General features: G+C 46.5%; 1 protein-coding gene across 1 annotated transcript in view; it reads right to left on the bottom strand.

The window, feature by feature from the left end:
- KCNAB1 (potassium voltage-gated channel subfamily A regulatory beta subunit 1) overlaps window positions 1-25,970 on the bottom strand; it is a 756,359-nt gene that overhangs the window by 378,950 nt on the left and 351,439 nt on the right. The window contains exon 3 of the mRNA XM_086944907.1: window positions 797-834. Within this exon, the coding sequence (XP_086801033.1) occupies window positions 797-834 (38 nt within the window). The remainder of the gene's footprint in view (window positions 1-796; window positions 835-25,970) is intronic.

The raw sequence follows: 25,970 nt of genomic DNA, 5'->3' as shown, positions 1-25,970 counted from the left end.
CATCCTGTCTTTCCTCATTACACAAACCAGAAGCACTGTAATCCAATCAAACATTCTTACTGAGCTCCTTATGAAAACTCTTTGTTAAGAGTATGGCTTGCATAAGCAGCCATTGACCTACTGCCCACAAGAGCATCGTTGGCAATAAGCCTTTAGATGAGAAGGACCACGCCAAGAGACTATCTCTTCAGGCTACCACACTTGATCAAGAATGCTCAACTGGATAGGGGAGCAACCTTGAAGCCTGCTCTGCAAAACTGTTAGACTCCCTTCAGTCGAACTCTGATGAGAGCCTGCCCTGGCCATTTCCAGATGCTCTGAAAGAAAACCTATCAGGCAAGTGCTGGTATTGTTTCTTCCATTGGGCCTGGCTTCTGTCATTTGTTGTGTTGATTTTCAGAATACATCAGGTCTCTCATTAAATATGCTCTGCGACATCCCCTAGTAGGTGCGTGAAGTAGTGTGAAGTCTACAAAAAGCTAATAATGTAACATAACATATCTTAACATAATGTAAAGACATAACAAAAAATGTGTTACTTTTCTGTTTTAGGTATTTACAATTAGTATTATCAAAGGTATTATCAACTTACATTATAATATAATATAATATAATATAATATAATATAATATAATATAATATAATATAATATAATATAATATAATATAATATATTATCCACACAAACAAGCCTACAATGGAAAGACCGCATCAAAAATATAACAACATATATACATTATGTTCTTAGCATATACAGTAAAGCACCTACATGCTCATAAAAAGCAAACATTTCTTACCTCATCAGAAATTTGACCTCCAAATGTGACCCAAGTCCCTGTAAGGAATATAATCATACATTAATAATGCTCCTTTACTCACGCTGCACACATTAGAAATTCTTCTTTACCATTACAGGTGATCTAGACTTAAAAAAAGAGCAGTGATGAAAAATTGCAATCATTAAACCTGTCAAAGTAAGAACCTGCTTTGATAAATCTGTATTGATTGTCTTCTTTATTTGTTTAAATTAGAGGCCGTGCATGAAAGCACACACATTTTTCTGCTATTCAAGCATGGACTAAGCCAGGTGAAATTTAACTTGTGTTCCCATCCTTCTTGCCTCTTCTAATTAGTCAAATCTGAAACAGTTCTTTTCATTTTACCAACAAATGGAGGGTCACCTCTCACACTGACAAACTGTACTCAGCTTGACGACATGACCCCATTTGTACAACACCTCAATGACATTCACGGGCTGGACAAAAACAAAATGAGCATCCAAACATGGTACATTCACATTTTGTTTTTCCTTTTCTTAGTTCCCACCATTGTAGCAAAACAAACAATGAACAGTGAGAAAAGAGTGAGGTAATAGGAATGGTGGCCAGCTTAGGATTTAGGTAAGTATTATTTTTATCTGTACAGAAGACCATATTTCTTTTTTCACAGCAATGGCTGCATTGATGGAAAATAGAACTACTTTAAGATACTAGTTTCAAGGACATGGTTTCATTCAATTAATAATCCTTTACATAATATGCTGACCATTCTGGAACAATCACCTAAGGCATTTCCAAAATAAGATGCAAAACTCCCACCTTGGCAGAAACTTGAGATTTAGTAGGTCCAATCACCTACTGATATCAAATATAAAAACACAATGGTTTGGTGTGTGTAGAAATTTGCCATTTGGAATGTCGCTGCCCCCTGAAATCTTACAGGCTATTCCTTTTTCCAAAGGGCTTTCTGTTGCATGATAGGTGACTGTAACCTTTGTTATAATTAGGTCATCCTGTTTTAGGTTTAAACCCATTATAACTGGTACAACCTCACAGAAAGGGAAACAGCCCTCATCAGTGTAAACCTATAAACACTGATAAGCACCTGCACAACCACAAAATAAAATGGCATTACAAGAAAGAGAATTGAGAGAGAATGAGCCATTTTTATATATTCCTAAAGTGGCCAACACAAAGTAACTTTGTCATACATGGAAGCAGGAAGAATGGTTGGTCTAAGATCTACTTGAGGTGTTAGGAATGTCACTAAAACATTGTTTCTTCTTCCTTTTGTCTACTCCATTTTAATTTGCTTGGAATAAAGGTGCTGGGTTTAGAAACATGTTTTAAGCCTGATCTCATATTAAATCATATTGGAAGTTTAGGCAGTATTTAATTTGATCACTTTTTGGTGAAATGGCTGCCTCATAAGCATCTTGGACAATATGTACCATCACATTTATTTTATTATTTTATTTTATATTCTTATATAGCGCCTGAATAGACCCCCGGAGGGGTATCTCCGCGCTTTGCCAGTAAGAATATAGCTCCAGATGTTAGATCAGGGAGGATAGTGCTTATTACCAGGGGACAGTCAATGGCTGGAAAATAAGTGTGTTTTTAGGGTCTTCCGGAAAATCAGATGGCTGGTGAGAGATCTCAGCTCAAGAGGGAGAGTGTTCCAGAGCTTAGGTCCCACATGGGCCAGCGCTCGGCCTCCTTGTCTGGACTTCTTTATTCTGGGTACCTGTAAAAGCTCCAGGTTACTGGAGCGCAAGGAGCGTCCAGGAACATATGGCTGGAAGATTTTGGCCAGATATTTTGGACCTTCACCTATCATACTTCTATGAATAGTGCATAGAGTTTTGAACTGTACTCGCTTCCTCACTGGCAACCAATGGAGTCTGGTCAGCAGGGGGCGAGAGGGAGTCCTAAAAGGTACATTAAGGACAGCCCTTGCTGCTGTGTTTTGGATCACTTGTAACTTTTTGAGTTGTCCTTCATTAGCTCCTAACAGAAGACCGTTACAATAATCCACTCTGCTGATGACTAACGCCTGCACAAGTGTTTTTCTGTGGCAGTCTGGCAGATAAGGGAACACTCTTTTTAGCATGCCAATTGCCCGAAAGCAAGTGCTGGCCACTTGATTTACATGGTCCTTAAAAGTGAGTGTCTGATCTAAAAGTACTCCCAGGTTTTTGAACGTGCTCTTAGGGCTGGGAACAGGTCCTAATTCCAAGGGCCACCATTCAGGTGACCAGTATGTTGCTGCTTGACCAAACAACATGACCTCTGTTTACCCTACGTTACATTGAAGACAGTTTGATGACATCCACTTGGATATTGCCCTCATTCCATCTGCAAAAGATCTTTTTATTGCAGGTGTCAGATTTTTAAAAGGGAAAAGAAGTTGGGTGTCGTCGGCGTATGACACCGGGGTAAACCCAAATGATCTTGCTAAGTTGGCCAAGGGGGCCACATACACGTTGAATAGTGTTGGGCTTAAACAAGAGCCCTGCGGCACTCCCTTATTGAGTTCCCTGTGGATGGATTTATGGGAGCCCAGCCTAACTTCTTGGGAGCGGCCAGATAGAAAGCTTTCCATCCAGGACAGAGCCACTCCTTCCAGACCTACATCCTTTAAACGGTCGAGAAGCACCGTGTGAGACACCGTATCAAAAGCGGCGGAGAGGTCCAGTAGCACCAGAATCATAGAACTGCCCTCATCCAGTGCCATTTTGATGTTATTGGTCACTGTTTGAAGGGCTGATTCGGTGCTGTGGTTAGGCCTGAACCCAGATTGTGAATAGTCCAGGCCCTCCGTCGCCTCTAGATGTTCTGATAGATAGGTGTTCACGTGCTTCTCGGCTATCTTGCCGAAGTAGGGTAGGAGTGAGATGGGACGCAAGTTTGAGAGGTCTGTCCATGGAGATGCCGCTTTTTTCCGTATTGGGTTTACCACCGCTCTTTTCCAGTCTTCTGGGACCTGTCCTTCCTTGAGAGAGATGTTGATAACACTCTGTATGGAGGGTCCCAAGAGAGAAATCAGAGGGGCAACCATCTTGGCAGGGAGGAGGTCATTAGGAGATCCGGATTTTATGTGGGTGATGAGGGGAAGGAGCTCAGTCTGGTCAATAGGAGGAAAGGATAGTAGCAAATGTTTGTTATGCTTTGGGGGGGTCAGGGATAGGGACTTGTTGGTGTTATCCATGTTGTTGTTAGCTTCCACTATTCTTTCATAGATGGTGTTTATTTTGTTCTCGAAAAATAGTGATATATCGTCGCATAAGATCTGCGAGAAGTCATCAGAGCTCTCACATGCGGCAGGCTTGACAAAATTTTGCAGAATTTTAAAGAGCTCCTTAGGACAGTTACCCGCTTCTGCTAATTGTTGCGTTAGGCGGTGTCTCCTGGCTTGTTTTATGTTTTTATAATATGTTGATTGGACATGTAGGAAAGCTGCTCGAGTCTCCTCAGATTTATTTCTTCTCCATTTTTTCTCTGCTCGCCTACATTTCTGCTTTTCTTCACAGGAACATAATGGATAAACCATTTGATACATCAGCCCTTTTTCTAACAAATCAGTATTGACTATAGGTCACCAACGAGTAGATGAATAACTCCTGTCTAGGAATTTGTTTATTAAAACATTTGAATGTAAAACTATTACTTTTTTAATCCATTAATAGTACTGTGAACCAGACAGGATCCTGTCCGAGTAAGTGTGAGAGGTAATGAGATGTGAAAGATGGTCCTTTAAATTACATATGTGATTTATAACAGTCACTGCAAAAAATATGCTTTGTCCACACTGGAAAAATACAGTTTTCAGTCTATTGTTGGGGGGGTTAGCAGCTGAATAAACATTGATATGCACTGACTTCAAAAAATTTGGGAATCACTGAAAAAAAACACCCCTGAAATCCATAAAAGAATTAACACTGATAACAGTGCATCCTAGTTATGATCCACCCCAATTCTTTGGGTGCAATGAAGCTCAGCTCTATGACGTACATTCTGATCTGCCTGCATGCTCTGCCCACCCAATCATGGCAGAGCCAACGCATTGTAACTTCAACTATTTCCCAAGCCCTGAGAACTAAACACCACTTGACAGTGTAAATTGTTTCAGTTTAAAACAATGACTTGTATATTAGTCTCCAGAAAATGGAGAATGGATCTGCCCCTTCAACACCAATTTGGACGCCCCCTTGCTCCTGGTTAAAGGAGAAATTGACGATCAAGTATTATATTTAAGCTGCAACTTTGTGCAATGAAAGGTGTTGGCCAGGTAAGATGCCAGATGATTTTGTGCAGACACAGACAGTAACATACTGTTTCAGAATCAATGATAAACAACATTAAAAGCATTGTCTAGTAACCTTTAGGAACTCTGCAGGCATCTGATGTCCTTTTAAAGTCAAATGAATTCATGACAATCACCACATGCCACTCTTAGACCTTCATGTACAAAGATTCCATTTAAGAAATCGTAAATTCCAATAAATAATGACTCACAATTTGTGATTCATTAAATAGAATTTACAAAATGGATGTTAGAAGATGCCGTAAATTGTGCACCATTCAAATGAATATATAGGCATTTAGAGAACTAAACTATTTATTAATAGGTTGATTCTCAAAATACCGATTCATAGTGGGACACAATTTGACCTGCCTCTTTAATATGCATGAGATAGGTTGTTCATTGAGAACCACAATAATTGGCTGCAATGACAGGCATGGTGGCCTGCATAATTGTAACTGCTTTTAAATAAAGCAATCTGTTTCTTTAAATGCATCCTATTTTTCCTAAAGGGAAATGGGATGCATTTAAAAAAAAACTACACAAACCTTTTAATGAACAGGCAGTGATCTTATGAACCACTGCCTACTCATAAACAAGTGTTTGCAATGCAATAGGTCTTGCATTTACGAGAGTTAAAGCTATTGGCATTGTAAATGACAATGCCAATAGCTTACACTCTCGCAAATGCGATACTTATTGCATTATAAATGCTATTTTTGGAATAGCGTCCCATGCCGCACTTTCACTGTATTGGGGCCACGCACCTTTCTTTAGACGAGCCATGTCTAAAGAAAGGAGGGTGGTCGCCGGTAACGTTGAAGCGCTGTATTAGCACTTGTGAACCAAAAACTGAATAGTAAGAAAAAATATGTGGCTGCTTTCAGCCCGCAAACAAACTAAAGGCACTGCCACCACTGTATCAGAGTGGCGTAGGAAAAAAAAGCGTTGGGGGAGAGCGTGTCCTGCCTGCAGCAGCAGGCAGGATGAAACCATTTAATCAAATAGTGCTTGGAGGCTGTACTTAAAGCCTACCGAGCAACAACACATGTAGCAGGAGGTGTCCTGATGGGAGGTTACAAAATGACACAAGGTGGTACTAAGGAGTGACAACTAGACCTATCGACCAATGAAAAGCAACTGTTTACAAAGGACAATGACACAAGCCAATGAACAATATGGGCGGAGAGAGGGTGGAGCTTCAAATCCATACCTGAATACAGCATGCCTCGCAGAGCAGTGCATGTGCTGCCAGGCTCGACCTAAACATTTTGTTGTGAATATTCACAAAGGAGAAGGGTTTTATTGAGGACCCCTTTCTATTTGGGAATGGCTTACTACCTTCTTTGAGGAGGTGGGGAAATATTCATGTTTAGCGACTTGATTTTTGTTGCAAACCATTAATACATGCCTAAAGGAATCGGTATTTGGAAGGGTCACCCTTACCACACCCCTTCCAAATACCGATTTGGTTTCTATTCGTCAATTAGCAATTCGGTAGTATTCAATAACATGTTGTCAAATCACTAACTGTGTATGGTGAATTAAAAAATTCCATTTTAATATCCAGAAAGACCCTGATTTTGCGATTCGGAGCCTTACTGACTGTAAAATGGCATGAAACATGTGAGCAACAGTTTTTTACCCTCTTTGCTTTCCTTACTTGCTTCAGCAAACTATGCAAAGCCTTATGAGTTGAGGATTCTGCTGTTTTTCTAGTGGGAGAGGGACACAGACACATCAGCGTTTCTTTGAGAACATTGGAAAATGGCCCAGACTCAATTTAATCTAATTCCTGTCGACTTTTCATTTTGGAAGAGAAATGAAGAGTGTAGGCAGCTACTGGCTTGATTGCTTGCACATCTCCAATTTTCCACTCACGTTGAAAACATTTACTTTACCTTTGGTTCAGTCATCAATATGTGACTGAGAGCAGAAACCTTCAAACACTCACTGTAGGTGTGCAGCTAAATATTTTTTTTTTTAAAGAGCAATGTTTCTGAAGTTAGTCAGCTTATCTTTTATTCTGTTTAATATTATACAAACATCTAGTTTCTCTTTCCTTCCTTCTCGCTCCTTCTCATACCAGCGGTGTTCAGCATATGTGCAGAAGGTCTAACTCCAAGCCAGATATTAAGAAATCCCATCAAATAAATTTATGTAAAATTAATCGAAAAATAACTGATTTACATAGTGGTTATTCCAGAGAATCTGGCCTAGATCTATACTACTGCACCTATGGTGAGTCCTCAGACCTTGGTCCCAGGACGTCACTCTCCACAGCCGCTCCGCGGCGATCAGCGCTGCCTTCCAGCCAGCCAGCCCTCCGTGACAGGGTTCGAGCATACCCTCAGCCTGTTTCCAGCCTGTGTAAGCTTGCGTGTATTTGTGTTAAGCTTTGTATTTTGTGCCCTGACCTGAGCATGTAGTTTCCTGTGCCCTTACGTTGCCCCCTCACTGTTTCTTGGTTCTGTTTCCCGCTAATTTTCTTCCCGCATCCTGCCTCATTCCCACCTCCTAGCCGCTTGTCCCTCCCCCTACCTACATATGCCGGCTGCAGTGCGGTCGCGCAGCGGACGCGCCGAAGGGCAGCACCTGGACCGTACCCAACGCCAGACCCCTTGATCCCTGCGAACCCCACAGGCCCAGTTGCCGCTACGACGCTGACACCCTCCAAGCACTCAACGATGGCCGAAACACCACCTGCTTCCAGGCCTCCCCGAAGATCACCCACGGACCCTTCACATGCCACAGCTGCAGCTTCTCCAGCCAGCGCGCACCAGCCCGTCCAGCCCCATAGCAACACCGCAGGCAACAACCATCTCAGCTGCATACTGCTCAACACCCGCTCAATCCACAAACAAGCCGTTAAACTTTGGGACCTGCTCGACTCTTTTGCCCCGGATGTCGCCATCTTGACGGAAACCTGTATGAACACCTCCTCAGCACCCGACATCGCCATAGCCATCCCCAGCGGCTACAAGATCATGTGCAGAGACCGGAACAACAACAAACCTGGATGAGGAATCGCCATCATCCACAAGGACACCATCAGAGTCTCAACCAGCACCGAAGATGCCCTTTACATGGCCGAACACCTACACTTCCAGATCAATGTCAACAACAACACCACCCTCAGAGGAACCCTTGTCTACAGACTCAGGGGCCCCCGACCACAATTTAGTGAATCCATCACCGATCTCATCAGCAAGCACACCATCGCCTCCACAGACTACATACCTACATACTCCTCGGAGCCCTGAACTTCCACCTAGAGAACGCCGACGACAACAACTCCATAACACTGGTCGCCAACCTCGCCAATCTCAGACTCAAACAACTCGTTACAACACCCACCCACACCGCTGTACACACGCTCTACCCCATCCTCTCTGCCAGTGACCATGTCCCCTTCAGCCACACCACTGAACTCCACTGGACCGACCACCACTGCATCCACTTCCCCTTTGAGAAACACACCACACACAACAAATCGCAACGCTTCCCGCACCACAGCTGGAAAAAAGTCACAGAAGACCAGCTCATCACTGCACTCACCCAAGACCCTCCTCCCGAACCCTCCGAGACTGAGACAGCAGCCCAATTTCAGACTCGGGATCGACGACTGTGCCAACACCCTTGCCCCAATTAGGAAACCCTGCAACAGACACACCGACACTAGAGCCACCTGGTTCAACGACGAACTCTAGAACTCCAAGCACACCTGCAGAAAACTCGAGAAACAATGGCGCAAAGACCAGACAGCCATGCAGCCCTCATAAACGCCAGACACAGACACCACCAGTTCATCAGATCCGCCAAAAGAACCTCCTTCAAGGATCGCATTGACAACAACGCACACAACAGCAAAGACTGTTCAACATTGTGAAAGAACTCGCCACCCCCAGCTCCAGCTTTAACGGCATCCCACCATCACAAGGACTCTGCAACTCTCTGGCTACCTTCTTCCACTGCAAGATCGCAGACATCTACACCAGCTTCGACACCCAAACACAAACGCCAGACGCCGACACCCCAGCATCAACACCCACCAATCACACCGACCTCCTGCTCTCCTGGAACAGCGTCAATGTCAAAGAAACCGCCAGAATCATGAACACCATCCACTCTGGCTCACCTTCCGACCCCTGCCCCCACCACATCTTCAACAAGGCGAGCACCATCATTGCACCCCAGCTTCGAAAGATCATCAACAGCTCCTTTGTGATCTCCCCCTTCCCAGAGAGCTGGAAACACACCGAAATCAACACCCTCCAAGAACTTCCGATCCATCTCCCTGCTCCTGTTCCCGGCAAAAGTAATCGAGAAGACCGCCAACAGACAACTGACCCTCTTCCTGGAGGAGAACAACATCCTGGATTCCTTCCAATCCCGCTTCCACTGCAACCACAGCACTGAGACTGCCCTCATCGTTACCACTGAAGACATCAGGAACATACTAGACAAGGGCGAGACCGCAGCCCTCAGCCTCCTGGACCTCTCGGCCGCGTTCGACACCGATGCCACCACACCCTTCGCACACGCCTCCATGACGCAGGGATCAGAGGCAAAGCCCTAGACTGGATCACCTCCTTCCTCACCGACAGAACCCAAAGGGTCCACCTCCCCCGTACCGATCCAAAGCCACCACGATCAGCTGCAGCATACTCCAAGGATCATCCCTCAGCCCAACCCTCTTTTACATATATATGGCACCGCTCGCCAACATCGTCCGACAACACCACCTCAACATCGTCTCATATGCCGATGACACTCAGCTGATCCTCTCCCGCACCAAAGACCCGGCCATCGCCAAATCCAACCTCCACGTGGGAATGAAGGCCATCGCAGAATGGATGAAGACCAACCGCCTGAAACTGAACTCGGACAAGGTGGAGGTCCTCATTCTCGGATCCACCCCCTCCGCATGGGACGACTGCTGGTGGCTGACCACGCTGGGAGCTGCCCCGGCCCCCACTAACCACGCATGCAACCTGGGGTTCATCCTGGACTCAACACTCGCCATGACCCAGCAAGTCAACGCTGTCTCCTCCTCCTGCTTAAGTACCCTCCAAATGCCCTAAGAAATCCACAAATGGATCCCCACCAAAACCAGGAGAACAGTCACCCAGGCCCTAGTCAGCAGCAGGCTGGACTACGGCAACGCACTATATGCAGGAACCTCGGCTACACTCCAAAAGAGACTCCAGTGCATACAGAACGCCTCCGCACGCCTCATACTCGGACTTCCCCGCCACAGCCGTATCAGCACCCACCTACGAGACCTGCATTGGCTCCCAGTCAACAAGAGGATAACTTTTAAACTCCTAACCCACGCACACAAAGCACTCCACAACGCCGGACCAGCATATCTCAACGAACGACTGTCCTTCTACATCCATAACCGCCAACTGCACTTCGACAACCTCGCTACCGTCCCACGCATTTGCCAAACGACCACCGGCGGCAGATCCTTCTCCCAAAGACGTGGAACACCCTCCCCCCTATCCACGTTTGACCCAGGACCTGCTGACCTTCAGGAGATGCCTCAAGACATGGCTGTTCGACCAGTAGCTGCCTACCCTCCCACCCCCTCCCCCTTAGAGGCTTGACACCCTCACTGGTGAGTAGCAGGCTCTACAAATGATCTGAGCTGATTGATTGATTGATTGATATGTTGGTCACCGCTTTCTTCCTTCACCCATGCTTCTAAATTATGTGTCTACTTCCTTATCTCCATCTTATGTTTATCTTTGAGACCCTGGACACCATTACAGCATAAATGTGCTTTCACAATTGATGTCCCTTATAATGAAATAGGGACACTACAGACCAATAAGCTTGCCTTTCTTTAATGCAGAGCTGTCCGGAGCAGTCCTCGTAGGACCAGATCTATGTCAGAATTTCAGGATGACTACGACTATGTAAATTATTCTCCAACAACTCACAGCAGAAGCTGTACGACAACAGCACTTCCATGGCCAGTTCTTTATTGGTCCATGGTCCGTCTACAATTCGGTACCAAGCTGCACGAAGTGCAATAGGTACTGCTCCCATTAAATGCAGTATATATCCATGAAGATAAAAACAGCCAATGCATTTTTTTAAACTTTAATGTGTATATATGTGAGGGTTACATGTTAGGTTGCTCTATCACTGTATTTACTGCGCATCACTATATTCTGGTGGAGAGATTTTCTCTTCTGACACAAAACTATCTCTGAAGAAGAAGCTCCATTACGTTGGAGGAATAAAGGTAACTTTTAAAAATATTATGTAACTTAATTTGAATCATTTATGTCACTTATTGATTGTGTGTGCTCTAAATCATTTATTTAAAATGTAACTTATTGTCCTTTAGATTTTGTAAGTGTAAATGTATTTCTTCTGGATTTCCAGAAACTAAGGCATAGCACCAGACTGGACCAACATTATCACCCCCTGCTGTGTGTTCTGCCTATCTCTTGGCTCTTCAAATACACGTTTAGGCTTCAGTAGATCTGAAATCCTTTTTCAGAGAGTGCTATCGCTTTCAGGGAAGTGTAATTATTTTAAACATTATCCAAGTGTAATAGTAGTATTTAAGGTTGAGAAAGATGTTGCATGGAAACTTAAATTTAGCTGGGAGTCTCTGGCAATTGAACATTACATAAAGATTAGTTCATTGGTAAGTTAGGAAAATTACTTGTTTTCTCTTTCCCCATAGCTTGATTGTACTGAGGGTACGTTTAGATTGTGCTGTCTACCCTGCGCTAAATAGATTTCAGTGGACGGGGAACAGGCTACTCTGTAAATTGTGCCTGGCTTAAAGAGTGTGGGTATGTTCACGGCCACTGGAATTGTGCCATTTTGCGGGCACGGACATTTTCGCATAATTATAAATGTGCTGCATTTGCATAATCGATTTACAAAAAGGGGGTGGTGATGAACAGAGTGTCTGAGTTAAACAGACCACTCTTACCCAGTCCAAAGATCAGGGCTTGATCCATCACCGTTATTTATCTCACTGCCCCATCCCAGCTCAGAACCTGGCTATATGCAAATCAGTCTGTCCCTGGCCCAGTGCATCATGGGAACAGGGCAGACTAAACTACCAAGCCAATTCTTCACCAGAAAGGAGACAAGCTACCAGGGACCGGTTTCTGGCATTTCAGCCTTCTTCGGCCCGGCTTGCTTGAATCCTGATGGAGCAGTGAGAAAGGGACTCATGTCTGAGTATACCCTGCCACACCTATAGTGGCCAAAAACGATTTACAAAAAGGGGGTGGTGATGAACAGAGTGTCTGAGTTAAACAGACCACTCTTACCCAGTCCAAAGATCAGGGCTTGATCCATCACCGTTATTTATCTCACTTCCCCATCCCAGCTCAGAACCTGGCTATATGCAAATCAGTCTGTCCCTGGCCCAGTGCATCATGGGAACAGGGCAGACTAAACTACCAAGCCAATTCTTCACCAGAAAGGAGACAAGCTACCGGGGACCGGTTTCTGGCATTTCAGCCTTCTTCGGCCCGGCTTGCTTGAATCCTGATGGAGCACTGAGAAAGGGACTCATGTCTGAGTATACCCTGCCACACCTATAGTGGCCAAAAACGATTTACAAAAAGGGGGTGGTGATGAACAGAGTGTCTGAGTTAAACAGACCACTCTTACCCAGTCCAAAGATCAGGGCTTGATCCATCACCGTTATTTATCTCACTGCCCCATCCCAGCTCAGAACCTGGCTATATGCAAATCAGTCTGTCCCTGGCCCAGTGCATCATGGGAACAGGGCAGACTAAACTACCAAGCCAATTCTTCACCAGAAAGGAGACAAGCTACCGGGGACCGGTTTCTGGCATTTCAGCCTTCTTCGGCCCGGCTTGCTTGAATCCTGATGGAGCAGTGAGAAAGGGACTCATGTCTGAGTATACCCTGCCACACCTATAGTGGCCAAAAACGATTTACAAAAAGGGGGTGGTGATGAACAGAGTGTCTGAGTTAAACAGACCACTCTTACCCAGTCCAAAGATCAGGGCTTGATCCATCACCGTTATTTATCTCACTGCCCCATCCCAGCTCAGAACCTGGCTATATGCAAATCAGTCTGTCCCTGGCCCAGTGCATCATGGGAACAGGGCAGACTAAACTACCAAGCCAATTCTTCACCAGAAAGGAGACAAGCTACCGGGGACCGGTTTCTGGCATTTCAGCCTTCTTCGGCCCGGCTTGCTTGAATCCTGATGGAGCAGTGAGAAAGGGACTCATGTCTGAGTATACCCTGCCACACCTATAGTGGCCAAAAACGATTTACAAAAAGGGGGTGGTGATGAACAGAGTGTCTGAGTTAAACAGACCACTCTTACCCAGTCCAAAGATCAGGGCTTGATCCATCACCGTTATTTATCTCACTGCCCCATCCCAGCTCAGAACCTGGCTATATGCAAATCAGTCTGTCCCTGGCCCAGTGCATCATGGGAACAGGGCAGACTAAACTACCAAGCCAATTCTTCACCAGAAAGGAGACAAGCTACCGAGGACCGGTTTCTGGCATTTCAGCCTTCTTCGGCCCGGCTTGCTTGAATCCTGATGGAGCAGTGAGAAAGGGACTCATGTCTGAGTATACCCTGCCACACCTATAGTGGCCAAAAACGATTTACAAAAAGGGGGTGGTGATGAACAGAGTGTCTGAGTTAAACAGACCACTCTTACCCAGTCCAAAGATCAGGGCTTGATCCATCACCGTTATTTATCTCACTGCCCCATCCCAGCTCAGAACCTGGCTATATGCAAATCAGTCTGTCCCTGGCCCAGTGCATCATGGGAACAGGGCAGACTAAACTACCAAGCCAATTCTTCACCAGAAAGGAGACAAGCTACCGGGGACCGGTTTCTGGCATTTCAGCCTTCTTCGGCCCGGCTTGCTTGAATCCTGATGGAGCAGTGAGAAAGGGACTCATGTCTGAGTATACCCTGCCACACCTATAGTGGCCAAAAACAATTTACAAAAAGGGGGTGGTGATGAACAGAGTGTCTGAGTTAAACAGACCACTCTTACCCAGTCCAAAGATCAGGGCTTGATCCATCACCGTTATTTATCTCACTGCCCCATCCCAGCTCAGAACCTGGCTATATGCAAATCAGTCTGTCCCTGGCCCAGTGCATCATGGGAACAGGGCAGACTAAACTACCAAGCCAATTCTTCACCAGAAAGGAGACAAGCTACCGGGGACCGGTTTCTGGCATTTCAGCCTTCTTCGGCCCGGCTTGCTTGAATCCTGATGGAGCAGTGAGAAAGGGACTCATGTCTGAGTATACCCTGCCACACCTATAGTGGCCAAAAACGATTTACAAAAAGGGGGTGGTGATGAACAGAGTGTCTGAGTTAAACAGACCACTCTTACCCAGTCCAAAGATCAGGGCTTGATCCATCACCGTTATTTATCTCACTGTCCCATCCCAGCTCAGAACCTGGCTATATGCAAATCAGTCTGTCCCTGGCCCAGTGCATCATGGGAACAGGGCAGACTAAACTACCAAGCCAATTCTTCACCAGAAAGGAGACAAGCTAGTTTGGTTTGCCCTGTTCCCATCATGCACTGGGACAGGAACAGACTAATTTGCATACAGCCAGGTTCTGAAACTGGGATGGTGCAGTGAGCTAAAAAACGGTGTTGGATCTAGCCCTGATCTCTTGACTGGGTGAGAGCTTTCTGCTTAATTCAGAGACTCTGTCCCTCACCACCCCTTGTTGTAACTATTTTTGTCCACCCTAAGCGTGGAAGGGTATTCTCAGATGTGAGACCCTTGCTCATTGCACCATCAGGATTCAAGCAAACCGGGCCGAAGACGGCTGTAATGCCAGAAACCGGTCCCCGGGAGCTTGTTTCCTTCCCAGTGTAAGAATTGGCTTTTGTAGTTTGGTTTGCCCTGTTCCCATCATGCACTGGGACAGGAACAGACTAATTTGCATACAGCCAGGTTCTGAAACTGGGATGGTGCAGTGAGCTAAAAAACGGTGTTGGATCTAGCCCTGATCTCTTGACTGGGTGAGAGCTTTCTGCTTAATTCAGAGACTCTGTCCCTCACCACCCCTTGTTGTAACTACTTTTGTCCACCCTAAGCGTGGAAGGGTATTCTCAGATGTGAGACCCTTGCTCATTGCACCATCAGGATTCAAGCAAACCGGGCCGAAGACGGCTGTAATGCCAGAAACCGGTCCCCGGGAGCTTGTTTCCTTCCCAGTGTAAGAATTGGCTTTTGTAGTTTGGTTTGCCCTGTTCCCATCATGCACTGGGACAGGAACAGACTAATTTGCATACAGCCAGGTTCTGAAACTGGGATGGTGCAGTGAGCTAAAAAACGGTGTTGGATCTAGCCCTGATCTCTTGACTGGGTGAGAGCTTTCTGCTTAATTCAGAGACTCTGTCCCTCACCACCCCTTGTTGTAACTATTTTTGTCCACCCTAAGCGTGGAAGGGTATTCTCAGATGTGAGACCCTTGCTCATTGCACCATCAGGATTCAAGCAAACCGGGCCGAAGACGGCTGTAATGCCAGAAACCGGTCCCCGGGAGCTTGTTTCCTTCCCAGTGTAAGAATTGGCTTTTGTAGTTTGGTTTGCCCTGTTCCCATCATGCACTGGGACAGGAACAGACTAATTTGCATACAGCCAGGTTCTGAAACTGGGATGGTGCAGTGAGCTAAAAAACGGTGTTGGGTCTAGCCCTGATCTCTTGACTGGGTGAGAGCTTTCTGCTTAATTCAAAGACTCTGTCCCTCACCACCCCTTGTTGTAACTATTTTTGTCCACCCTAAGCGTGGAAGGGTATTCTCAGATGTGAGACCCTTGCTCATTGCACCATCAGGATTCAAGCAAACCGGGCCGAAGACGGCTGTAATGCCAGAAACCGGTCCCCGGGAGCTTGTTTCCTTCCCAGTGTAAGAATTGGCTTTTGTAGTTTGGTTTGCCCTGTTCCCATCATGCACTGGGACAGGAACAGACTAATTTGCATACAGCCAGGTTCTGAAACTGGGATGGTGCAGTGAGCTAAAAAACGGTGTTGGATCTAGCCCTGATCTCTTGACTGGGTGAGAGCTTTCTGCTTAATTCAGAGACTCTGTCCCTCACCACCCCTTGTTGTAACTATTTTTGTCCACCCTAAGCGTGGAAGGGTTTTCTCAGATGTGAGACCCTTGCTCATTGCACCATCAGGATTCAAGCAAACCGGGCCGAAGACGGCTGTAATGCCAGAAACCGGTCCCCGGGAGCTTGTTTCCTTCCCAGTGTAAGAATTGGCTTTTGTAGTTTGGTTTGCCCTGTTCCCGTCATGCACTGGGACAGGAACAGACTAATTTGCATACAGCCAGGTTCTGAAACTGGGATGGTGCAGTGAGCTAAAAAACGGTGTTGGATCTAGCCCTGATCTCTTGACTGGGTGAGAGCTTTCTGCTTAATTCAGAGACTCTGTCCCTCACCACCCCTTGTTGTAACTATTTTTGTCCACCCTAAGCGTGGAAGGGTATTCTCAGATGTGAGACCCTTGCTCATTGCACCATCAGGATTCAAGCAAACCGGGCCGAAGACGGCTGTAATGCCAGAAACCGGTCCCCGGGAGCTTGTTTCCTTCCCAGTGTAAGAATTGGCTTTTGTAGTTTGGTTTGCCCTGTTCCCATCATGCACTGGGACAGGAACAGACTAATTTGCATACAGCCAGGTTCTGAAACTGGGATGGTGCAGTGAGCTAAAAAACGGTGTTGGATCTAGCCCTGATCTCTTGACTGGGTGAGAGCTTTCTGCTTAATTCAGAGACTCTGTCCCTCACCACCCCTTGTTGTAACTATTTTTGTCCACCCTAAGCGTGGAAGGGTATTCTCAGATGTGAGACCCTTGCTCATTGCACCATCAGGATTCAAGCAAACCGGGCCGAAGACGGCTGTAATGCCAGAAACCGGTCCCCGGGAGCTTGTTTCCTTCCCAGTGTAAGAATTGGCTTTTGTAGTTTGGTTTGCCCTGTTCCCATCATGCACTGGGACAGGAACAGACTAATTTGCATACAGCCAGGTTCTGAAACTGGGATGGTGCAGTGAGCTAAAAAACGGTGTTGGATCTAGCCCTGATCTCTTGACTGGGTGAGAGCTTTCTGCTTAATTCAGAGACTCTGTCCCTCACCACCCCTTGTTGTAACTATTTTTGTCCACCCTAAGCGTGGAAGGGTATTCTCAGATGTGAGACCCTTGCTCATTGCACCATCAGGATTCGAGCAAACCGGGCCGAAGACGGCTGTAATGCCAGAAACCGGTCCCCGGGAGCTTGTTTCCTTCCCAGTGTAAGAATTGGCTTTTGTAGTTTGGTTTGCCCTGTTCCCATCATGCACTGGGACAGGAACAGACTAATTTGCATACAGCCAGGTTCTGAAACTGGGATGGTGCAGTGAGCTAAAAAACGGTGTTGGATCTAGCCCTGATCTCTTGACTGGGTGAGAGCTTTCTGCTTAATTCAGAGACTCTGTCCCTCACCACCCCTTGTTGTAACTATTTTTGTCCACCCTAAGCGTGGAAGGGTATTCTCAGATGTGAGACCCTTGCTCATTGCACCATCAGGATTCAAGCAAACCGGGCCGAAGACGGCTGTAATGCCAGAAACCGGTCCCCGGGAGCTTGTTTCCTTCCCAGTGTAAGAATTGGCTTTTGTAGTTTGGTTTGCCCTGTTCCCATCATGCACTGGGACAGGAACAGACTAATTTGCATACAGCCAGGTTCTGAAACTGGGATGGTGCAGTGAGCTAAAAAACGGTGTTGGATCTAGCCCTGATCTCTTGACTGGGTGAGAGCTTTCTGCTTAATTCAGAGACTCTGTCCCTCACCACCCCTTGTTGTAACTATTTTTGTCCACCCTAAGCGTGGAAGGGTATTCTCAGATGTGAGACCCTTGCTCATTGCACCATCAGGATTCAAGCAAACCGGGCCGAAGACGGCTGTAATGCCAGAAACCGGTCCCCGGGAGCTTGTTTCCTTCCCAGTGTAAGAATTGGCTTTTGTAGTTTGGTTTGCCCTGTTCCCATCATGCACTGGGACAGGAACAGACTAATTTGCATACAGCCAGGTTCTGAAACTGGGATGGTGCAGTGAGCTAAAAAACGGTGTTGGATCTAGCCCTGATCTCTTGACTGGGTGAGAGCTTTCTGCTTAATTCAGAGACTCTGTCCCTCACCACCCCTTGTTGTAACTATTTTTGTCCACCCTAAGCGTGGAAGGGTATTCTCAGATGTGAGACCCTTGCTCATTGCACCATCAGGATTCAAGCAAACCGGGCCGAAGACGGCTGTAATGCCAGAAACCGGTCCCCGGGAGCTTGTTTCCTTCCCAGTGTAAGAATTGGCTTTTGTAGTTTGGTTTTCCCTGTTCCCATCATGCACTGGGACAGGAACAGACTAATTTGCATACAGCCAGGTTCTGAAACTGGGATGGTGCAGTGAGCTAAAAAACGGTGTTGGATCTAGCCCTGATCTCTTGACTGGGTGAGAGCTTTCTGCTTAATTCAGAGACTCTGTCCCTCACCACCCCTTGTTGTAACTATTTTTGTCCACCCTAAGCGTGGAAGGGTATTCTCAGATGTGAGACCCTTGCTCATTGCACCATCAGGATTCAAGCAAACCGGGCCGAAGACGGCTGTAATGCCAGAAACCGGTCCCCGGGAGCTTGTTTCCTTCCCAGTGTAAGAATTGGCTTTTGTAGTTTGGTTTGCCCTGTTCCCATCATGCACTGGGACAGGAACAGACTAATTTGCATACAGCCAGGTTCTGAAACTGGGATGGTGCAGTGAGCTAAAAAACGGTGTTGGATCTAGCCCTGATCTCTTGACTGGGTGAGAGCTTTCTGCTTAATTCAGAGACTCTGTCCCTCACCACCCCTTGTTGTAACTGCATTTGCATAATCCATCAACTCCCACATAATCTGCAGATATTAACAAAAAAAAAGTCGTTTCTAGCTCAAACGGTTCAAAAGTTAATGAAAATGAAGCGACATGTTAATGCACAGTGGAAGGTCTTTTGCACAGCTGGACAGGGACTTGCCACCTTTCTGTTGCTTATTGCTATATTGGAGTGTTAAATGTTTACTAATGAGGTGTAACCTATGCCCAGCAGTGGCGGCTGGTGACATTTGAAAGTGGCAGGGCGTAAAAGTTGCGTATGAGTCTTACATCGCAAGCGTGCGAAGTGCGCAAGGGTGACCAACAGAAAGGGTGTTTGGAAGGCTGCTGAGAACCCCTTACCTTCAACCCGCCCATTTATATATTGCCATATAAGTGTTGGTGGAGAATCTGCCACAGAGCACAGGGTGCCAGCTAGCCAGAAAGGGGTGTTGAGGGGTAAGGAAACTCTCCTCACCTGGTCCCTGGTCACCTCTGCCCGCTGTTTGATCCTCAATGATTGGTGCTGGATGCTGCAAGAGAGGTGCAGCTCTCAGACACCCTCGTTCTTCCCTCTCTGGCCCGTCTTCGCCTCTGCCCTCCTCGTGGTTGTACCAGAGCACTCGCTCTCCTGGGCGCACCTCCCCGCCGGCCCCACACTCCCTGTTCGCCTGTTACCTGAGGGCCTTATTACAAACAACATTTATACATTTCTAAACGGGTTCTGTGTGTCGTACTAATCCTGTAGATGGCACTGATTTATTCGCCGCTCAAGTTGCACAGCACAATAGGAAGTTAGGGCCACGGTTTCACAAGATGAACCCTACCCTGAAAGATCCTGCCCCATCCTAAACACACAGCATTTCTTAGGCTTAGCCCTCACTGCGCGAGCTAAGCAAAACACATGTTTGGCAAATACTTGTAATTCCAACCCGTGCCCAGTTTACGGACAGGTCGGGATACAGCGAACCCACGAAGATCGGGCCCTTGGCAGGGATCAGGGCGCTCCCAGGCAGCATGAGACTGCACCAAACTGTTGTATAAATGTTGTATGTTGGATACATCGGGGGCTGTCACTGGCATATTACACAGGGACAGCGTCAGCATATTTCACTGACTCGGTCTGGATCCGGCTCAACAATAGGTACCGGATCCTAGGTATGTACGTCACGTGGCAGTTAGGGGTGGTCGATGCAGTCTGGCACGGTGAGGACGGGTATAAATGAACTTAAACACTGTGAGGGATGGGGTGACGTGCAGAGGATAGGGTGACTGTCTCAGACAGATAACGCGCTTCGCACCCTGTGATGAAGTAGGGAGCGCTGAATACATATACAATAAAATGCAGTTCGATGTGTGCTGGTGACAAGCATGGAAGGGGTTAAAGAAACATAAACATTGTGAGACATTGAGGTGACCGCGTGAGGAAAGAGAACGGGGTACCAGCGCGGACTCGCACCAGCTGATGTGTTCAAGTGATGGGAGCGTCGAGCGAATCACGGAAACAGAAACACTCGAGACACAGGCGGGACAGGAGCAGACACCCGTCCAACCGCCCAACGCATGGCAGTGTCATGTGAGGAGTGCGGGAAGGGGTGACTGCAAGAGGCGCTGCAGTTTGAACTCTCTGAGTGGATTGGTGGTTGACAAATATGTGTCGTCTTCCGTAATCACAGAACAATACACATAATAAACGCATGCTCAATACTGTAACCAGCCTGCATTGAAACATAAGTGAGGAGACAATCCCAATAAAAGCGCGGTCAGGAGGAGGCACCAAGATCATTCACTCTCATTCCCTTACGGCGGAGGTCAACCCAAATGGCAAAGAAATATAAAAAACTTACCTTGGCTTCCCGACTCGAGTCCCGTCCCAAGACTGCAGTGCAGACTCCCGCCTTCCTGGATTTAGAATGCCCGTGCCGCCGCTGCATCTGACGTGGTCGTGTGGGCTCTCGTCGTCACTGGAGGCTGCAGGCAGCCTCCCTCCCCTCCATGGCAGCCGGCGCTGATTGGTTCGGCCGGCTGCCCTAACTGCATAATTTCTCCGAGTCTGCATCCTGCAGAACGAAGAGTGGGAGGAGGCTTGGGGGAGCGGCTTGCCCACTGTTGCTAATACTGTCTGTTTGGACAGCCTCTCAGGCTGTCCAAACAGTCAGTATTAATAACAGTGGGCAAGCCACTCCCCCAAGCCACTCCAACCTGCCCTGAGGCTCGAGTTAGTAACCAGGAAGTTCGCTGCTTTCTCGCCGTGCGAGAAGGGCAGGCAGAAACAAATGGTAGTTATAAATAAATAACTACCATTTGTTTCTGCCTTCTTCTCGCACGGCGAGAAATCAGGTGGGGCGGCGCCCAAACGCCCCCATGTAGAAACCGCCGCTGATGCCCAGACAGTGTTTCCACGTTTAAAAATGATAAAATAATGAAGAAATACATAAAAAATGTACTGCATTATGACGCATAATTTGCCTTATCTTGCCGGATAATTTACTCAACCCTGCCGCATAATTTGGGCTTCTCCTGCCGCATAATTCCAGTGGCCCTGGGAATGTAGCCTGGCCTATGTGGGGAGTGTTTTGGTATCATGTGTGTGTGGTGCTCTTACCTTTGTCACATGAAGCTGTGGTCAGATGTGGAATCGATTTTGATTATATTATGTATTTGCCTATAATTGGACGAGGGTGGTGATATAGTGGGGTCTTTGAGGCAAGGGTTCTGCTTTCATCCCTGATGAACAGAAGGGTCCCCTTACTTGCAACATGTAGCTGTGCAATCAACGTGAAGATGGAGGGAGGAAGCAGACTTTGAGAAAATGGTGCATGCTTATATGGTCCTGTTGCGTATAGCTGGAAGCGAGTGAGTATAAAGTGGGACTGCTTATTAAAACGCGTAATTTCCTGTAGGGTATTCATGGAAAATTACAGCAAAATTACTCAAAATTAACCCGAGGCACGTGCACGAGTATTTAGCGCTAATTTCTTAGTACAAAATATGCACACTGACATCCAAAATGAACAGAGGATGCATTGTGGGCAAAGAAAATAGCTCTAACAGCAGCTTTTCACGCTTGTTAAGTTACTTGCTTCTGTGGTAGGGTTTGTGTGCCAAATTACTCATATTATTGTAATTTTCCGACAAAAGAGAAACACAAAATTACCGAAATGACATCTTGATTGCTGCGGGATAATTAAAATGGCACCCAGGCCTAGTATAAAGTCAGGCCTCAGTTGTAATTGTCTTGCTGTCATGAGGAGTTACCATTGGCTGCGCGGAGCTCAAACGTTGAATCACCTACGCTTAAAAAAAAGCTTACCTTCGCCGTTGCCACCACACGCCTCACTTCCATCCTCATCTCTCTGCAATGGCTCCCGGGCTCTCCCAGCCAATCATGACACTGCATGAGCAGCGCTGTGATTGGTCTGAGCGGCCTGTTTAGGCGCTCAGGCAGTGAACATGTTCTCCACCTGGCTGTGCAACATAGCCAGGTAGAGAACATGCTAAGTGCACATGTCTGGTTGGCTGGCTCAAGAGGGCCAGCCAAAGAGTCATGCGCACTTAGGGAATGCAAACCATTTCTCACTCTGATGGTGGCAAGCCCAGCCCCGCTCCATCGTGACCTGGCTCCAGTCACACACAGTAAAATAAAATGATAATAATGTCTTGTTATCATCATCTTATTTTTATTTTTTGCACTGCTCAAACAGCAGTGGAGCAACACTCCTCTGCCTTAACAGAGGAGCTGCCACTGCCATCACCTTTTGCTATGAGAGATCAGACAGCAAAAATGATTTAGATATAAACAATGCCCACTACGATTTTAGTGGTGCACAAAAGGAAAAGAGAATGATAATAACAGGATGTTATTAGACACAAATGGCTCTGCACTCAACTAAATAAGTAAATTACTAGTAAATAGATATTAGTTCCACAAGTTCTTCATGTCAAGCTTTTAATGTGGCAAAAAGATAGTCCGAAGAGTAAATGGGATATGTATCTCCCAAATGTGTGGTCGTTTCAAAAAGGAAAGACCGGACGTTATTATCATTTTATTTTTCTATGCGGCGCTAGGAGCTTGGTGGGCGCGGGGCTGGGTTCCCTGACACCAAGCAGAATGTGTAGTGGTTTGCATTCCTCTAAATGCACATGACATGTTGGCTGTCATGGGCACTTGGCATGTTCTCTATTGGGCTGTGTTACACAGCCCCGTGGAGAACATGCCCAGCCTCCCCAGGCACTGCCTGAGCGTCCAAACAGGATGCTCAGACCAATCAGAATGCTGCTTCTGCAGCTCGTGATTGACTGGGAGAGCCTGGAAGCCTGAGTGCTTTTGGTGCTGTAGCAGACCTAAAGAAGGAGAGGTGGCAGCAGCGCTGCGGCAACGGAAAAGGTAAGCCACCACCCCCCTCGCCCGCCCACCACTCACGTTCCGAGGCAGCCGTCACTGGATATAAACTTGGATTGGTTCAGGTATCAAGTTGGGTTAACTTACAGCTAAGATACCCAAACAGCATTACCTTGAATCAGCAGCAAGCGATAGGGCACCCCTTATAAAAGATGACCATCCTTAGACAGAAATGAAAGACTTCTTCGTGCCTGTGGCATATAATGGCCTTTCATGAGTATTTAATATGGCGTCTACAGCACCGAGAGGCAAGAGAGCAGGTCTCACAATAAATTAACACTTTCCCCTTACTAATGATATTGCAGTGGCGTTTAAAAGCTCCCGGGGGACTTAGCATGTTCCTAAAACGCTAAAGTTTAATTTCTCCAAGCCTACTGCTTTATTATTGCACGCATCAGGGCCCTTGCTGAGCTCTCACAGAATAAACCTACTGTCAGAATGCGACAAAAGAGCTTTTTATTTTCTGTCAGAATTCACTGTGAAACTTGCCAGAAAATGTCACAACCCCTTAATTATTTTTCTAGGACCGGTCAGTGTTTTATACAATAATGTAGATTGCTGCTCCCTTTGCGGTTCTCCACAGAACAGGATTTTGGGCAGATACTTCCACGTACATTGATGGTAATCCCGGTTTTCCTGTCCCGACATCTTTGGCACGGTTCAAACCAGACTTCATTATCACACACTTGAAGTTGAAGTTGAAGTTGAAAGCATTTATAGAGCGCACTAACACCTAGCGGTTTCTTGGCGCTTCAACACTTATCTGTGTTGTCCATGGTGGAGGGAAGCTGAAAGTCAGGAAATCATTTGTGTTCACGTTAACGCAGGAGAAATAGTCCAAGAGGCGCAGACAGCAACTCGTCCATCCCCTCTGGTCTCAATTGGGTCCCATTGCAGACTTTGCAATCAGACCTTAATGTACCTCAGCGTTATTGTTAGCACCCCATCAACCCTCTGCCCTCTTCCCATCTTCCTCACACCTGTAGCACGTACACCATGAGAAAACTCTGGGGCTTATTTATGACAGCTCTAAGTCCCCTTTGCACCGTGTAAAGTGCTACATGTGAGAACAGGGCTCTCATAAAGATTTATGAAGCCACGCAAAGCCACCCTGCGTGTCTTTGAGTTGCTTCAGCAATAACGAGTAAGGTGACTCAGCCCAAATCGCTGCATCGCCTTACTCTGCATCCCGGAGGTGGTTCCATGGGCATTGCGGTGGGTTTTCCAATGCAATAACCATGAAATGTGATGCTGCACCAGATTGACAAAGTAATATAAACCAGGGGAAGAGTCAAATCTGTATGCCTCCTGAGGTGAGGCGTAACAAGGAGTCATATGTTTAATTCTCCTTGTTTTTTCCTCTTTGCATGCGGAAAGAGGAAAATGCCTCGTGCGATTGTTTCTGTGCAGGATGGTGTTCCTTCCTGCACAAAAACAATCCTGCCTGCAACAAAGGCACCCTTGCACCATGGTGCAAGGGTGCCTACATTGGCGCTAGGCTGTTGAAGTGGCACCAGCACCTGTAGAAAGGACAGGAATGCACTGTATTGCTTAAATACTGTGCATTCCTGCCCTTTTCAATTTGGCAGAGGGCAACGCAACAAGCTGTCTTACTGCGCCGCTCTATGCCAAAATGCCATAAAGTACGCCCTCTGTTTATAGTGATACTTGTAAAAACCTGTATCTTCTATTGATAATTCAAATTAAAGGGCATATTTTATAAAAGTAACGCAGCACAGCGCAGCAAGTCCCCTTGCTACACTGTGTTACATGGAAAGGGCAGAGATACACTGTATTTATCACAATACAGTGCATTCCTGTCTTTTTCCCAGTGCTGCCGCACAATGGGCTGCCTAGCACCAACGCAGGCACCATTAAACCACGTTGCAAGGGTGCATGTGTTGCATGCAGGATTTTTTTGGTGCAGGAAGGGGCACCATCATGCACAAAAACAATCTCCTGAGGCATTTTCCTCTACCTATGTGTGTTGCAGCATAAAGCACACATAGAAAGAGGAAGCAACAAGGAGAAATAAAGATGTTTCTCCTGATTAGGGCTCCCGTGGGAAGGCAAAGCATTTTGGCACATTCCCGGTTCTAGAAGTAATAGTAAATCTGGGAATGCATCAAAATCCATGGGAGTTGCTTGGGAACACCCATGGACCACCACTCTGGGGCAGGGTAACACAACGCAGCAATTTGCTTCCTTGGATTACTCCAGATTATCAAGCCACTCAGGGCCACGCAAAGTGGCTTTAGCATGCTTGATAAATCGCATCTTGGGGTAGTGAGGAGCATGCACCATGTTGCGTGCTGCAAAAGGGACTCAACCCCCTCTCGATAAATAGGGCCCTAAGTGTTACCTGTCTGCCACAGAGTTGTTCAATTTATACCTGTCAAATATTGGTTATAGCCATTCAAACAATGATCTGCCAAAAAAACACATGTACGTTTTTTTTGGCGGTTTTGTGTTCCCTGATTTTTTAGATAGTACAGAGAAAATGAAAGATTATTATAGAGTTTGTCTACATTTCACCCCAAATTTAACAAAATGTGTTTCAAGTTCCTGTTTACCACATAGGTGGTTCAGACTCC

Source organism: Lissotriton vulgaris, chromosome 11, assembly GCF_964263255.1.
Source record: "Lissotriton vulgaris chromosome 11, aLisVul1.2, whole genome shotgun sequence".
Taxonomy (NCBI): domain Eukaryota; kingdom Metazoa; phylum Chordata; class Amphibia; order Caudata; family Salamandridae; genus Lissotriton; species Lissotriton vulgaris.
The sequence above is the reverse complement of the archived record's forward strand: the minus strand, read 5'-3'. Positions and strand labels throughout refer to the sequence as shown.